The sequence below is a fragment of the Dermochelys coriacea genome, chromosome 2, assembly GCF_009764565.3.
Source record: "Dermochelys coriacea isolate rDerCor1 chromosome 2, rDerCor1.pri.v4, whole genome shotgun sequence".
NCBI lineage: Eukaryota > Metazoa > Chordata > Testudines > Dermochelyidae > Dermochelys > Dermochelys coriacea.
In genome coordinates this window covers 240,198,602-240,213,900 of record NC_050069.1, presented here as the reverse complement: position 1 = coordinate 240,213,900, position 15,299 = coordinate 240,198,602, and the positions used below count along the sequence as shown (strand labels likewise).

The following is a 15,299-nucleotide window of genomic DNA, read 5'->3' as shown; positions in this document are numbered from 1 at the left end:
AGGACCACCAGATTCACACATATGGGGAGAACAGATTCCAAAGCTACAGAATAAATATATGGTGCAAAACCAAGATGGCAGTGAGCTGAATTTAAAGTCTGTTACAAGCTATAATGCCATCCCCTAAGAAGTGGGCCAGCTTTGTGGTGCAGGAAATAATTTTTCAGGGCACATACTTTAATTACAAGGTGAATTCTCAATCCACGAGGATATAACATGACCATAGTTTAGTGTCTGCTACCACACTCCCCTGACAAATATCATGATGCTTTACAGTTTCAATAGTCCCACTATCTATCTCCAGGTGAAGAGAAACATCAGCTGACACACCCCATTCCTTCCCAGAACAAAAAAAGCAAAGATCAGCATATTCATGCAAAACCTTTATTTGGAGAATGTCTATTGTTTGCCAAAAGTGCCACCTGACTTACATGGTAGCATGGAAACATAGTGTTTACATTGTGCAGAAAAATACAAAGAAATCCTTAAAGACATTCATCCTGCAATATTATACAAATATTATTGTAGTTGCTTACCCCTGTTTCCTCTCTTTATCCCTCTGAATCCCCTCTTGGCCTGTCTAGAGCAGAGATCAATGGCAATGACTTATTGTTGGCAATGGAGATGACCCACATGTTGAAGCTCTCTCTCTAGAAATACTTCCCGTTTTACATAAAGACCAACACATGTACACTGATGCATATTGTCTGTATTTTTCATCTTCTTGTTTTCTGCCCAGTTTAGGAATTATTTGTGGGATTTTTCTGGTTATTTTTTGAACCAGTTGAGAGTTGGACTGCTCAGCTTTCTACTGGGTAGGGTGGAACGTTCCTCATTTATTGTATAATCTCTATGTTCCTGCGGTTTCCCCCAGCTGGGAAATTTCATTTTATTTCTTCTCTCTGCTCTGTGTTGGTCACTTCAGATTTTTTGTTCTTTTCACCCACTCCCTGCACTGTAACACTGGGAGGCATGTTGCAAACACAGTTGGCAGAATGGGTGGTAGTGAGGATTGTGGATTTTGGTTTTGCTCGGGATATCAGGATTCATCTTTTTCTTTGTTTCAAACAATTTATTTTAAATAGTGATTAGGATAAACAGCTTTGATTTACTCCCACATTGAGGCTTCTGGTAAATATTTTCATTTGAGTTGGAAATAAGAGAATTAAATTGCAAATAATGTTCTAGCATTTCAACCTCCCTAACAGTGTTCGAGTGGCTTCAGCAATTTAGCCGTTGTCTATGGGTTTGCAGGCATGAGCCTGTAAACTCGCACCCTTTGGAGTAATCCAAATTAAATCAGTGGGGCTCCTTGTATGAGTAAAGCTTATGCCAATTAATAAGGGCTGCTATATTGTGGCCCTAGTGTCTATATAACCGAATTATGGGGAGCAGTTGAGCCCAACCTCGAAGAAACCAACTGTCGCAGAAACAATCAGTTTATGGACCATGATCCACAGACAATCTACCAATTCTCTCCATTCCATTTAACACAGTTTGTGGTACAGTTTAGCTCATGCCTCCACTTGCCTCTTTGGTCTAATGGATCCCATCAAGGAAAGAGTCTGTTTCCAGTTTTATCAGCTTAACCTGGAAGATCAGAATCTGAGCTGCAGCAGCCAGTGTACAGTTGAAGGATCTTGTGCTATTCGCAATTAGTAATGCAAAATAACTTTACCTTCTTCCTGCCCCCCACACTCACCCTCTTTCTCCCTTCCCCCTACACCTGGTATGTTGGAGTTCAGTCCTACTCCTAATGAAAGCGAAGGGTAGCAAAAGTTAAATCTCTATTCCCAGCATAAGTGCCAGCACTAGCAACTCCTCAGTCAATAGGTTGCATGTGCTTCCAAGGCAGCAGAACACTGACCAGATATATATTACTTCAACTTGTTGAAGAAGCAAAAGCCTTTTTACTAAATTCAGATATTTATATATAAACAAGCCTGCCGGACTGGAGATTTTCAGATAGGCACAAACTTGACACATTATTTGTATTACTTGTAAATTTTAAACACAGAGTGTAAACAATCACTTCTTTTCAAGGTTGGTTGGGTGCTGTAGCATATGAAGTACTGTACTTACCTCTAATGACTCTGCACTACTTGGAAGTCTCCCCACTGGATCTAAACTGAGGGAGCTTGGTGGCCCTGTATAGGATAGGTGTCTGACTCACAGATTACCCCGCTGGTACAATCTACCTTGATCTTTGCTTTGAATGACCTGAGATTGTGAAGGCTAAATTACGGTATTTTTTTACTCCTAGAAAGGTTGTTCTGAGTTAATTTAATGGCTGGGTGAGCACTCATGCAAGTACATGGCTGGGCATTTCAAGTGCCAGATTTCTTTGGCCACTAACAGACTTTTTCCAGACAGGTTCCAATTTCTTTAAGGGGACCTAAGGCCACACGCTCCTGTCCCTTACTCCTCCCCCTCAGCAAGGTCTGGAACCTGTGCTAGAAAAGTAGTGATTCTTTAAAGGAAATGTAAACCGCAAATTAACCCCAGACCTGCAGAAGGATGGATCTGTGCAAGTGGGTGCTTAGGCCTGCAGACAATCCCATTGGCTTCCCCAGAACTCCATGTGGAAATAGAGGGTCTGCCCACTGCTTCCCTGCACAGGCTAGGAACCAGCGTGACTCCCCATTGTTTGTGGTTGGCAAGGGAGTGAACAATACAGAGAAGCATGGAAAGGAGCTGTGGAATCTGACTACTTACACTTCTTCCCCGACAGAAGAAAAATGTCTGGGGATTTGGGGCTCTCACCTTCTTCCTGAAGGTTGTGTCGTTGCATTGGCACTGGCAATAACATGACTAGTTCTTTGGATTGATTATTCACTCTGAAGCTTGATGGAAAAATGGAAGATGATGGTGGGTTCTAGAGGACTTTTCCCGTTACACTTTTTTTTATTTTTAAAGCGGGCAGTAATTATTTTTATACATATTTGGGAATGCCTGGAAATGTAGTGCTTCTAGAGGGTTACACAAGGCTAGCCACACGGGAGCCTGCTGTCTTGTTTACTCACAGAATGTCTGCAGCAGTGCACGCTTCCTACACCAGTACTTGGAGGCACCACCAACGAAATTCGGTGCCTGATGCTCCACTGCTATTCTGATTTGGTGGCATTTTGCACCCACGCTGCTTTGGTGTAAATGATACACAAGGTGTAGGGAAATGGACAATCAGGCTCTTAGTTTCCCTTTCCACTCAGCCCTTGGTCTTTCTGCTGAGACTACCTCCACCACCATTGCTAGTTCCTGCCACTTGTGGGGATGGTTTTATACACCCAGTAAGAAAGGCACAGAGGAAGAATCTATATTCACAGCTTAGCTTTTTATGAGGATCTGTCTGGGACTTTTGCCCCAGCAGGTAAAAGTGTCCCTATGCTGAATGCTAACTGCATCTGGCAAAAGCCTCTTGGACTTATCCACCTATAGTGTTAGCTACTGGTTCCATGCCAGACAGCCATTTTCCTTTACAATGACACACGTGCTGTAGAAAAACCAGACTACAGATTTATGAATAATACACATTCAAGAGTATACAGTATTGTATCTTAGTAGGAAAGGACATGACCAGTGTTATTAGACAAATATACTATGTTCTTATAGCATTAGTGCTACCGTTGTTTCAGCTGTAGGTCAGCCACAAACTACTGTACCACCAGGTTTATAAATCTGCTGTCTAGATTTTAATTTTCCACACATAGGCAATAAATCATCCCCTACTCTCTGTTCACCTTTCTTTAAGATGTTGGCTGTTTACATGTCCTGGTCATTTCACTTTATCCACTCTCCATGGATTCACACAACGGATACATTGAAAAAATTGTTAATTGCCCCCTGCCTAAATTTGCGGATTATCCCCTACAGAATAAACAGATTATCCCCTACAGATGAACTGCAGGTAGGTGGACTGGTGATGGATGGTAGTATACAGTTCTCCTGAAATTCAAGTTATTGCCAGGCATCTCAGCTTTGCTACTCAACAGTATCACTGACATCAAGTGGTTCATTTAAAACAAAACAAACAAAAAAACCACAGAGTGTGACTCTCCTGAGAGAACAAGGGGAGAAACTTATTTTGTAGCTATTACTAGCACAGAGATGGTCTAGGTTGTTGCTAGTGATGAGTTGACAATGCAGCCTATTATGGTAGTACAACCAGAGAAGCCAGATTTAGAAAGGAGCAGGCGATGGCTAAGCCTTATGGATACAGATTGTTCACAAGTAGAGCTGGAGAAAGTCTGCAAGATTCAGTTCAATAAATTATACAATCACATTTTCTTTGAATATGTAACAAACTTTTAAAAATTCCATGAAGTTCCTGTGTAACCGAATCATGTGTTACAGATAAGAAATTCTTGCTGCCAAAGCACAGTATGTGTTTTTGGTCTGTTTTTGCCAACTCACAGACCACCCAAAAATTTATATTTCAGGAATTTGAAATGTTTAAAAGATAAGGTGGTTCTCCAAAACAAGAATGGCTCATAAGAAAGCTCTTGAAATTCATTGATATATTGTTAAAAGAATGTCAGCAAACAACACTTAAAAAACCCCCAGAAGTGGACATACAGGCTTTAAAAACACAAACAAACATTGTGCAGATTAATTCAGTATTAAACATAGCAGAATGTACAGGCCTTTTTATATACTCTTTAATGTTTGTTTTAAAAGCCATATATTTGAATGTCACAAAGAAGCTGTCCAAATCTATCCACCCCCTTCGGTAATGCCCATTGGCTCCAAGGGTGAATTTGACCCAGATTTATTTATTTTCACGCACTAGGCTAATTCAAAACCAAACCACATAAAAAATGTTTAACAAACAAACCCAGGTATTTTATCAGAGCTGCTCACAGATACCGAGACAGGGTTCCAAACCCACTTTTTGGTAATTACAGCCAGTGGAATGTTATGGCAGCAATACCAGCATGGTTGGTTCTCAGCTATGTTCTCCAAAGAGTTGCTCCAAAAAGAACAATCCAACAGTTGAGGGGAAAATTGTAGAAATTAACCCTGTACTCCATATACATACATATACACTGATTGTTCTTTTCACAACAAAAGAAAGTGGCAGTACTGGATATGAGGCCATATGGAACGTGCATTAAGATACATAAGTGACCCCTCCTTCGTCTGTCTTCTGTCAAAAGAATTCTTCTTCTTAAAATATAATAATAATAATAAGTCTTTATACTGGCCACTTAACAATTGCTTACATCGTAGAAAAATAGACAGTATTCTGTAACAAGAAATATAGTTAACTTTGTTAAAATGGGCTATTTTAAACCAGCAATTATTGTGTCATATAAAGAATTTCTAAACAGCAAAACACAAATAGATAATACTGAGTGCAAAACAGCCAGTGGTATTGTTTGCATTGGTTCAATACATTTAGTTGCCAGCTACTGTAATTACATGTTCTGTACACTGTACTACAAAAGTCTTGATCTTTTAGGAGCTTTGGGGAGTTTGCTTTTATTTCTCTACATGTGGCAAATAAGTATTTAATCAAAATTAATTCAAACTGTGGAAGTCCAAACTGATTTCACAATCAATCAATCTTCATTTACCTTATCTTGCATTCATTCCAAAGAATCCCCCTCTTCGCCTCCCTCCCCCATTCAGTGCAGCAGCACTCATGACTCATTTCTTATGGCCAAAGATTCCTCAACTTAAGTAAAGTTTTGGCTTTAGAGATTCATAAGTTTAGCTTATAAATTCACATTCCTTTAAAATCATTTTACTAGTCTCCTGTGTTTAAATGTATACAAAAGAATAAGCTCCAAAGCCTAGCCTCATTGAGTTTACCATCCCAGCTGAAGATTGTTAAACATCTTTTAGATGAAAACTCTTTGTCAAGTGTAGGCATTAAGTCTTAATGCTACAAAAAACAGATGGTATCCAAGTAAGAGTCAGAGTTTTCTGTGATCTCCACAAAGTAGGTATTTGTGAATAACTAATTTCCTATTGGCAGTGGTAAAGGCTTTATCAGAATATCATAAACGCCACAAATGGAGGCAATTTCCAAGTGTTAAAACACAGAGCAAAATCAGCAAAACATTCTTAGCAGAGCAGACGTCTCTAGATTCTCATCGGTGTTCAGCTCACACCCTTTCAACCCTGGAGGGATCGTACATATCTGAAAAATGCAAGACAGGAAAACCATGAGTGATGGGCTTTGAAATCTACTCAAGTTTAGTACATGTAGCTGGCAAGAGAACTAAGACACTATTTTCTTAATTTAAAAGTACAGAAAAGCCCTGGCAAACACATTCTTCTTTTACAAAAAGTCCATTTAAAAATTGAATAATTAACTTGCAATTATTCTTTTTTTACACTGTGTGGGAGAATTCAGTGCTGGTGCTGGACGGAGAGCCCTCGAGATGCAAGTTCTTGACTAGAGCCTGATTCTTGTCCCATTAGCTCTGATTCCGATCTCACTTACACTAGGGTGATTTGGGAGTAACTCCACTGAAGTCAATGGAACTATACCAGTGTAAAACTTGTGTAGATGAGACCAGGATCAGACTCACCAACTAGAAAAGGAGTTTTGCTATTTTGCCATTGAACTGAGTTGGGATGGGGCTTGGCCCCTAGGGGTGTGTGTGTACTGCAGCTGGGAGCGAACCTGCCAGCCCAGGAGGACAGACTCTGCTAGCAGGGCTACATATGGCGGTATGAACATTGCTAGCCACCTGACCTTGCACCCAGGGGACAGGGTGAGCTTGAGCTCAGCTGGGCTCAAGGCTCCTCCAGTGCCACAATGGCCACACCGTTATTTTTAGCCTGCTAGTGCAAGTTTGTCTACCCCAGCTGGGAGGCTCACTCTGAGCTACGGCACAGATGTACCTTAACACTGCAGAGCAAAGCCGGGGCAGCATACACCTCCCAGCCATGTGTCTCAACCCAGACCCATATGACCATTTTACAAGGTGGGGATACAGTTCCGTTTTCATTTTTCAGCACTCAGTGTCTCCTACTCTGCGGAATAATGTCTTTGCTTTAAATGTTGGTATCACAAAGAGAGGCTGTGTTACATCGCTGTGGCTAGGCTGTCTTCCTCCTGCGTGCAAAGCTCCAGGCCATGGTTTTCAGAGTTATTTTGTGTGGACAGAATGCTAGACAAAAGATGTGATGATGATTATCAAAGAAAATCAACCCCATGCTTTGGTGAATGCAACAAGTAAACTAATAGCATCATCACCCAATTATATCCATTTTTCTAGCTAAAAGTACACAAAAGCTGGTCTATTATATTTTCAATGGGTTTCAAACTGAAGTTTTTACTCAGGTTCTGATCATGCAAGAGCTAACATGCAAGCAAATATCTGCATCCTCCCATGCATATCAGCCTGCAGCACTGGGGTGGGACTGCACTGAAAGTCCATGGGATGTGTGCATCCAAGTCACGTAGGTCCTTGAAAACCATACCCATAGTTTGTAGTCATGTAACTCCCCCACTGCAGTGCCTGATCCCACAAACACTGGTGCATGTGAGTAACTTTATTCATGTGTGTACAGGAATGACCATGCAGATTTACACATATGCACAAGTGCTTTAGGATCAAGGCCTAAATCAATGGAAAGTTTTCCCAAGTAAGAACTTCTGGATTTGGCCCCATGTAAAGATTATAAAAATAAACATTTGTTGCACTGACAGATTGGTGTCATATCATTTTGTCTCCTCTCTTGCCGCACTCTCCCTCCCTCCCTGCAGTATTTACAGGGCAATCAATAAAGGAAACCTTGTCAGCAACTGATATATTTTAAAAAATGTGTCATTCACCTTCTTCTGACAGTGTCCAAATGTTTTTATTAACAGACAACACATAGATCAAAGTCAATAGAAGAATACTGTTGGAACTGCTGGAGTCTAAAAGACATTAATGCATGCATCTAAGCCCTATGGATCAATTGCATGGGAAGAACCCGCGAGGTATGGGCACTTTTCCCCGTGTAATTTTTTTTGGCCATTTTTTTTATATACATCCAGCCTTTTGGTATGTAGGAACTACACTTAGTAGAAGGAGATGAAGACAAAACTAGAAAGGAATTCATGGTTTTGAATCATGGTTCTCCCTAAAGGCCAGAGGTGCTGAACATTTGCTACTTCCATCAACTCCCAAGAGAGCTGCAAGTGTGCAGACCTGTGAAAATCAGGGCATAGGACAATGGAAGCTCCCCCAGCCTGAACACTATTTATTCTCTGAAAAGTTAGTCACGCTTTCAGCCATCTGAACTGAAGCCAAATGGATTAGGGCAAGATTCTGCCTGGTGTATGAAGGGGCAGCAAAAGGACTGGTTGTGGCTGGACCCTCCAGGCAGAATTCTGGCTTTGTCATGGAGCTGGTGGGCAGGCTGGGGGAGCAGATGCTAGAGTAGTAGATCTGCTCCCCTAGGATGGTGCAGCATGCTCCCCTGCTCAGCACCCAGCCAGTGCAGTGCATGCATGTGTGCATGGGAAACATGGCCATGGCACTGTTTCACTCTGCCCACAGACAGCTAACAACCATGGGGGGCATTAGCAGGGAACAGGCACTTCACTTCCCAATGGAATCCTGGCCGGTCCCTGTTCAGAGCTTCTTCCACCCTTTCCATTGTAAACCTATGCAGAAGTTGAACAGACTGTGGCCCTTGAGTTGTAGATTTGTAAATGTCCAAATTTGCATCAAATTTGGGTGCAGACTAGCACTGTCTTGCTTTCTCCACTCTTAGGAGACTGTTCATGCATGACAGAGGCTGATGTGCCCAACAAGCTCTGAGCACACTCAACCAAATTCACTGAAGTGGGTGGGGTTACACCAGGGATGAAATGAGCTGGTTGAATGTTTTATTTCATGAGACAGGATCATGTAATCTAAGCTAGTTCATACTATTGCCCTCCTGCTTACTTCTTAGGAATACATTGCACTTCAATTGCCCCTTCCACCAGCTGGATCTCAAAGCATTCAACACCATTAGTAAATAAAGCCAGATCCTCCTTGCTAGCTGGGTGACTAATTAGCACCAGCACTTCACGGAGGTTAAGCGACTTGCCCATGGCCACAGTGGCTTTTCCACAGCAGAATAGGGAAGTAAGCCCAAGTCTCCTGATTCCCAGCCCTGGGCTTTAACTCTGACTTTTCTTCCTCACATCTGACAACAAAAATCCAAAAAGTCCCTCCCCCATCCCATCAATTAAATAGCTCATTAGCTTACTGTATAAGACAACTAATTAGAAAGATCAACATACTAAGGAGGAAATCCTTGTCCCACTTCAGTCACTGGCAAAACTCCCACAGACATCAGTGAGACTGGGAACTCACCCAAATGCTTGCAGCCCAGTAATTACAATTGGCCCTAAAACCACTGTGTGTGAGGGTGGGGGCTCGGAGAGATGGAAAGGCATAGATATGGATGCAAACTGGACAATAGAATAAAAGCTTGGAAAGGTAGAAGATTTCAATGTCAAGGTTCCACGGTAATTATTATAAACAGTTGGGAGGAATTGTTTTTTTGAATTGTGTGAAATACTTTTACAATGTCCTTTGAAGACAATGGCATTGATTTATTCCCATTTATTCAAAATACAGTGAAACCTGTGTTAAGTATGCACTCAAAAAACAAAAATCTTAAGAAGTGATCTTTTACTAATGGTGGAGCAGAAATGTACTCATGTGTTTGGAAATACATTAGGGCGGTCTGTAGCAATGGTAGTTTGCATAATAAGGGGTTGTCTCTTGTACAGTGTTTCATTTTAACTCCAACTCCGTCATTTAAAAATAACTGGTGCGTTTGACAAGTTATTGTATAAAAATAGCAAAACAAGGCTTTGGATGAGAATCTGTTTGTTGACTCCTCTAGCATCTGTGATTGACCTAGCCTGCAACTATGATAGACATCAGTCTTTTCCAGTTCAAGCTGCATGGCACTTTGGCTCTTTTCTCTAAAATTCTGCTGGATACTTACTGAGTCCTCACACCACCTCCCCATTCCAGTCTACCCTCTCACTAGACACATAGTAAAACCTCAGAGTTATGAACACCAGCGTTACAAACTCACCAGTCAGACACACATCTCATTTGGAACCAGGAGTACACATTCAGGCAGCAGAAGGGACAAAATAAATAATAATAAAAAAAGTACTGTGTTGAATGTAAGCTACTAAAAAAAAAAAAAAGGAAAAGTTTGAAAAAAGATTTGACAAGGTAAGGAAACAATTTCTGCGCTTGTTTCATTTAAATTAAGATGGTTAAAAGCAGCATTTTTCTTCTGCATAGTAAAGTTTCAAAGCTGTATTAAGTCAATGTTCAGTTGTAAACTTTTGAACGAACCACCAAAACGTTTTGTTCAGCGTTACGAACAACCTCTGTTCCCGAGGTGTTCGTAGCTCTGAGGTTCTACTGTAAGCCATCATGGGACTTTGGTGGTGTGGGATAGTAGAGAAGGCAAAGCATGAAGCCTCTCTACAAAACTTAGTTTTATACTCCAGACTACACCTCACAGGCCAGGACTTGAGATTTTTCTGTGTCACTTGTATCCATATTTGGGTGTGAATAAGTTAATGTTTTGAGGATGGGAGGATGCTGGTGGAGGAGATTCCTTCCCAACCCCTGTACATGAGCAGTATGCCCTGTTGTATATTCATTAAGGGGAAATGAAGATCAAATTCTATGCAGTTGTGGGAAATGCTGTTACAGGTGCAAAGGAGCAAAACTCCTCTCTGTGCTCTGTTGAAGCGGCATTGTCCCCACCAAGGAGGACTGTATCTAGATGGGAACAAACTGTAGGGGTCAATTCAGCTCTGATTTACTCTGGCATAAACCAGGGCACTTAGATTGTAAGCTCTTTGAGACAGGGCCTGGGTTTTTTTGTTCTGTGATTGGACAGTGCCTAGCACAATGGGGTCCTGGGAAACCACTGAGGCTCTGAGGCATTATAGTAATACAAATAAATAAATCTTAAAGTCTGATCTGATACATCCCTGCAGCAGCGTACACTAGAAGGGCTCCTAAGGAGGCTTGACTGCTGCTCTCATGCCCAGCAGAATGTCTCAAAAGGAGGAAGACACAGGAAACCTCTTCGAGGCACAGTAGACCTGGTTAGTGCAGGGAAGTTGAATTTGCCTACATAGTGAGTTTGGTGTTGCAGTATAGTTCAACGCAGAAGGAGAATCTGAGATGGAGGGGGCATGAAATGAAACAAAGACTAAGGCCTGAACAGTAGGAGCTGGGGGGGATGCTGATGCCTATTTAGAATTCATGCAATTCATCCCAGGGGCTGGGATGGGGACAAAGTATGGTTAAGTTAATCTCCATCTCCCTACACTGGAGAATTTTACATAGATTTATACTGACTGGGTTAAAGAAGAAGTGTTTGTGGGTTTTCAGCTATTTGAGAGGAAGTGGGGAAAACAAAAGAAACATTAAGTACTGGGTTATCAACCTGCCTACCAAGTACCATGCATTTACTCTTTCCAACCAATTTAAAGTCTCTGAACAGGTGGCATGTCTGACTTTACATAGATCTATGGCTACACTTCAAGGGTGCCCATTCATTTAATTAGCACAGCACTATGTTCAAAAGACCAGATGTGAGCTGTTCTGGAGAGTTGATCAATTCGTAAGTTAACTTGGGGTTACTTAAGTAACCGACAAGACTGTCCTTGACCCAAGGAGCAGAGGACTCAGATTCATAGATTCATAGATACTAAGGTCAGAAGGGACCATTCTGATCATCTAGTCCGACCTCCTGCACAGCGCAGGCCACAGAATCTCACCCACCCATTCCTATGAAAAACCTCACCCATGTCTGAGCTATTGAAGTCCTTAAATCATGGTTCAAAGACTTCAAGGAGCAGAGAAGCCTCCCTCAAGTCAACCATGCCCCATACTACAGAGGAAGGCGAAAAACCTCCAGGGCCTCTCCAATCTGCCCGGGAGGAAAATTCCTTCCCGACCCCAAATATGGCAATCAGCTAAACCCTGAGCATATGGGCAAGATTCACCAGCCAGATACCCAGGAAAGAATTTTCTATAGTAACTCAGATCCCATCCATCTAATATCCCATCTCAGGGGATTTGGCCTATTTACCCTGAATATTTAAAGATCAATTACTTACCAAAATCCTATTATCCCATCATACCATCTCCTCCATAAACTTATCGAGTAGAATCTTAAAGCCAGATAGATCTTTTGCCCCCACTGCTTCCCTTGGAAGGCTATTCCAAAACTTCACTCCTCTGATGGTTAAAAACCTTCGTCTGATTTCAAGTCTAAACTTCCTGGTGGCCAGTTTATACCATTTGTTCTTGTGTCCACATTGGTGCTGAGCTGAAATAATTCCTCTCCCTCTCCTGTATTTATCCCTCTGATATATTTATAGAGAGCAATCATATCTCCCCTCAACCTTCTTTTAGTTAGGCTAAACAAGCCAAGCTCCTTAAGTCTCCTTTCATAAGACAAGTTTTCCATTCCTCGGATCATCTTAGTAGCCCTTCTCTGTACCTGCTCCAGTTTGAATTCATCCTTTTTAAACATGGGAGACCAGAACTGCACACAGTATTCTAGGTGAGGTCTCACCAGTGCCTTGTATAACGGTATTAAAACCTCCTTATCCCTACTGGAAATGCCTCTCCTGATGCATCCCAAAACCGCATTAGCTTTTTTCACAGCCATATCACATTGGCAGCTCATAGTCATCCTATGATCAACCAATACTCCAAGGTCCTTCTCCTCTTCCGTTACTTCTAATTGATGCATCCCCAATTTATAACTAAAATTCTTGTTATTAATCCCTAAATGCATAACCTTACACTTCTCACTATTAAATTTCATCCTATTACTATTACTCCAGTTTACAAGGTAATCCAGATCCTCCTGTATAATATCCCGATCCTTCTCCGAATTGGCAATACCTCCCAGCTTTGTATCATCTGCAAACTTTATTAGCACACTCCCACTTTTTGTGCCAAGGTCAGTAATAAAAACATTGAATAAGATTGGTCCCCAAACCGATCCCTGAGGAGCTCCACTGGTAACCTCCCTCCAACCTGACAGTTCGCCTTTCAGTAGGACCCGTTGCAGTCTCCTCTTTAACCAATTCCTTATCCACCTTTTGATGTTCATATTGATCCCCATCTTCTCCAATTTAACTAATAATTCCCCATGTGGCACGGTATCAAATGCCTTACTGAAATCTAGGTAAATTAGATCCACTGCATTTCCTTTATCTAAAAAATCTGTTACTTTTTCAAAAAAGGAGATTAGGTTGGTTTGGCACGATCTACCTTTTGTAAAACCATGTTGTATTTTGTCCCATACACCATTGACTTCAATGTCCTTAACTAATTTCTCCTTCAAAATTTTTTCCAGGACCTTGCATACTACAGATGTCAAACTAACTGGCCTGTAGTTACCCGGATCACTTTTTTTTCCTTTTTTAAAAATAGGAACTATATTAGCAATTCTCCAATCATTCGGTACTATTCCTGAGTTTACAGATTCATTAAAAATTCTTGCTAATGGGCTTGCAATTTCAGTTGCCAATTCCTTTAATATTCTTGGATGAAGATTATCTGGGCCCCCCGATTTAGTCCCATTAAGCTGTTTCAGTTTCGCTTCTACCTCTGATATGGTAATATCTACCTCTATATCCTCCTTCCCATTTGTCATGCTACCATTATCCCCAAGATCCTCTTTAGCCTTATTAAAGACTGAGGCAAAGTATTTGTTTAGATATTGGGCTATGCCTAGATTATCTTTAACCTCCACTCCATCCTCAGTGTTAAGCGGCCCCACTTCTTCCTTCTTAGTTTTCTTCTTATTTATATGGCTATAGAACCTTTTACTATTGGTTTTAATTCCCTTTGCAAGGTCCAACTCTACTCGACTTTTAGCCTGTCTCACTTGATCCCTACATGTTCTGACCTCAATTAGGTAGCTTTCCTTGCTGATCCCTCCCATCTTCCACTCCCTGTATGCTTTCTGCTTCTTCTTAATCACCTCTCTAAGATGCTTGCTCATCCAGCTTGGTCTACAACTCCTTCCTATGAATTTTTCCCCTTTCTTGGGATACAGGCTTCCGATAGCTTCTGCAGTTTTGATTTAAAGTAATCCCAGGCCTCCTCTACCTTTAGATCCATAAGTTCTTCAGTCCAATCCACTTCCCTAACTAATTTCCTTAATTTTGGAAAGTCAGCCCTTTTGAAATCAAAAACCCTAGTTGCAGATTTATTTTTGTTAATCCTTCCATTTAGTTTGAACTGAATTAGCTCATGATCACTTGAGCCAAGATTGTCCCCTACAACCATTTCTTCTATGAGGTCCTCGCTACTCACCAAAATTAAATCTAAAATGGCATCCCCTCTAGTCGGTTCAGCAACTACTTGATGAAGGAATCCATCAGCTATCGCATCTAGGAAAATCTGAGCCCTATTATTATTACTAGCACTGGTCCTCCAGTCTATATCTGGGAAGTTAAAGTCTCCCATGATCATGCAGTTTCCATTAGTATTTACTTTATTAAAGACATTAAAAAGGGCTCTATCCATATCCAAATTAGATCCTGGAGGTCTATAGCACACCCCAAGCACTATCGTAGGAGAGGCTTTACTAGTTTTCTTCCCCAATGTAATTTTTGCCCAGACAGACTCTGTCTTATCCATTGCATCGCTTCTTATTTCTTTACATTCTACCTCATCATTGATATACAATGCTACTCCACCCCCTTTACCTTTGTTTCTGTCTTTCCTAAAGAGCACATACCCTTCAATACCTGTAGTCCAGTCATGACTTCTATTCCACCATGTTTCTGTTATCCCTATGATATCTGGTTTCACTTCCTGCACCAGTAGCTCTAGTTCCTCCATTTTGTTACCTAGACTCCTCGCATTGGTGTAGAAACATCTTAATTTTTGCTGTTTGGCCTCGCTCACATTTTGTACCCTATTAGGCACAGTCATTCTACAGCCAGTATAACCTATTAGACTAGTATCCACACCGCCCTCACTCCTTATATACATTCTCCTACCCACGGCTGTATCCATTCTTACTTCATCTTCTTCCCTCTCAATGCTAAAATCTGGTGTGGAGATTTTCTGGACATCTCCCATCCATCTCCCCCCAATTCCTAGTTTAAAGCTCTCTTTATCAGTTGTGCCAGCCTCGATCCTAGAAGTCTATTTCCTTCCCTACTGAGATGAAGTCCATCCCGAGAGAACTGACCTCTGTCCGTGAATGCCTCCCAGTGGTCATACATCCCAAAGCTCTCCTTATAGCACCACTGCCTAAGCCATCTGTTGACAGTCATAATCTTG

At 41.4% G+C, this 15,299-nt stretch overlaps 1 protein-coding gene across 11 annotated transcripts in view; it reads right to left on the bottom strand.

The window, feature by feature from the left end:
- Positions 1-370: 370 nt before the first annotated feature.
- Positions 371-15,299, bottom strand: part of JCAD (junctional cadherin 5 associated) — a 100,931-nt gene continuing 86,002 nt past the window's right edge. For all 11 annotated transcript variants that reach the window (XM_038393090.2, XM_038393084.2, XM_038393087.2 and 8 more), the window contains one exon: positions 371-6,142. In XM_038393090.2, the coding sequence (XP_038249018.2) occupies positions 6,108-6,142 (35 nt within the window). In that variant the 3' untranslated portion in view covers positions 371-6,107. The remainder of the gene's footprint in view (positions 6,143-15,299) is intronic.